Source organism: Physella acuta, unplaced genomic scaffold (genome assembly GCF_028476545.2).
Source record: "Physella acuta isolate Inbredline_101_S28 unplaced genomic scaffold, ASM2847654v3 ptg000464l, whole genome shotgun sequence".
NCBI lineage: Eukaryota > Metazoa > Mollusca > Gastropoda > Physidae > Physella > Physella acuta.
The window spans coordinates 810,001-812,331 of NW_026731983.1; the positions used below are offsets into that span (position 1 = coordinate 810,001).

Consider the following 2,331-nt stretch of genomic DNA (forward strand, 5'->3'; position numbering starts at 1 on the left):
TTTGGATTAACATCTCCTGAACTCTTTTCGTTATCGCGTTCGAAGTCTCGCCCTTCACACCGGTTGTCACTTTTTTCTTCGGGATTTTCCAATTCTATTCTAAAGTTCGTTTTTATTGCTTCACCCTGTTGTCGATATTGTTTGATTTCTTCTTGTTGTGATTGACAATGTTTGATTATTTCTTCAATACAACTCTGAGAGACAGCACAGGAAATCTTTCTCTGTAGAGATTCCATGTTTCTTACAATAGCCCCTGAAAATTTTTCCTGTTTTGCCAGTGTGTCATGCCCGGATGTAGTTAGACTCAGCATCCTGTTGCGTAGGATTACGTCTACTGTATCAATAGAGAAAGGTGTAGTTTGCGGCGGATGAACATTTAGGATCGCTGGTTGCACGGTCTCGACGGTTATTCGAGGTTGTCCTAGTTCGGCTATGTCGTCTTTAGTTTTCTGGACATTCTTATAATTTGCTTCTGTATATCGTCGATCACGGAACACCAACACATCGATCATTTGAATCAACTGGTCGATTTGTTCAGTTATTTGCAACTCGTCTTTGGTTATTTTGGCAAATAAAATCACTCTATGGCAGCACTCCTCGGGCAAATCCTTAAAAGCGCCATCCTGATTTTGGCACCACTCTTAGAATACCAATCCTACTTGATCTGTTTCCTCCTGATCTTGATGAAAAACATCTCCGCATGTCAAGATTAAAATAAAAAAATTACGAACAAAATCATCTCCGAATATTTTCTTTAACAAAACAACAGTCTCCTGTTCTTCACGTGTAAACCTATTGCCGTATTTAAGGACCAGAAGAAAAGCAGGATAGCCTTCAGGATTGACTGCCAGAGCCAACTTAGCGGCCTCGTTTAACTTCTCAACTGACCCCTCATCGTCCAGTCTGGTATCACAAATTGTCAGACCATCCACGACGTTTATCTGACGACCGTTGTATTCTGTCATCGCGATGTCAATGTTTTGGGTTAACGATGATGTACTAGGGCCGCTTGCAAATTTCTTTTTTCGTACGATGCTGTTTCCTGTTGCACTTTTACCATTTCCAGTTTTCCCGATTAGGAGAAGATCGATTCTAGCTTTGGTATTCATTATTTTCTAGAGGAAAACAGAAATATAATACATATAAAATAATATGTACATGAACAACAATATTTTCATAACAAAATATACACAATTAATAATTGATCGTATTCGTAATATTCTACACAAGATAACACAATATTCCAAACAGAATATAGAACCCGAATTCCATCATGTTTTTCACACTTAGAATTGATAGTATTTATGCCTGATGTGTGTTCTTTCTCCACCTGATTAGCTGTTTACATGAAACACTAGTACAGAACTCTACCTCTGTACCCCTCAGCCATACTATTGATGTTACTATCAGGAAGATGAGTTCCATGTTACATATTGAACTGATATTATCTGCTGCAACGAAGTAGAGAAAATTGCTTACTAGATATGTTAATATCATAGAAACTTTTTTATGATATCCGATAGGCCATTTATTTTACATTAAACTAGCAATGACCGTGAGATATCTCATTTCTATTACTAGTTACTGAAAACGACTATATATATATATATATATATATATATATATATATATATATATATATATATATATATATATATCGAACAAAACAATATAGATTTTGCCACAAGGCTTTATCCGAATACTCTCTGACTTAATCCATATTTATTTTGTTCTCAGCTAGCAAATGGCTGGAGCTATCACACAATAAATAAACCGGTAGTGATCTCCCCTAAACTTTCTCGAATATTCTTATATAAAACAACAAGGGGATGGTAACTGGGGATATAGTTATGATTTTTAATCCATTTTAAATACTAAAACTTTTAAAAATAGAATAGAATCTCAGTAAAAAACAATTGCGCATTAAGCGAACGCCTAATAAAGGTGTGTATAATAGTGCGCAATATTATTAGTACTTTTAAAATTTACATTAGTTTTTTGAGAAATCGGAAGTAGCGTAAATTACTACTTCCTGTCAACGGAAATTACTCAAAATTTAACAGAAGGTAGAGAATTAGATCTTTTACTTACATGTGAAATTTCATTTATCTATCTGAAATAGTACTCAAGTTATAGGCTTTTAAAAAATTCAAAGTAGGAAAAGTACCACTTCCGGTTATCGGAAATCGCTCAAAAGTTGATACGGATCTACGATTTTGATAAAATACTTATATATGAAATTTCATCAACCTAGCTGTAACGGTACTCAAGTTATCGTGTTTACACACGGACAGACAGACAGACAGACAGACACACACACACACAGACATA

General features: G+C 35.0%; 1 protein-coding gene across 1 annotated transcript; it reads right to left on the bottom strand.

Annotated features, from left to right (window-relative positions):
- Nucleotides 1-641: 641 nt before the first annotated feature.
- Nucleotides 642-1,109, bottom strand: LOC131943690 (uncharacterized). The gene has a single exon (XM_059303904.1). It carries the CDS (start codon nt 1,107-1,109, stop codon nt 642-644), a length of 468 nt encoding a protein of 155 aa, XP_059159887.1.
- Between the last annotated feature and the right edge of the window lie 1,222 nt (nt 1,110-2,331).

What these genes read in the sequence shown, in the direction of transcription:
- LOC131943690 (XM_059303904.1), bottom strand. Translation starts at nt 1,109, where the DNA reads ATGAATACCAAAGCTAGAATCGATCTTCTCCTAATCGGGAAAACTGGA.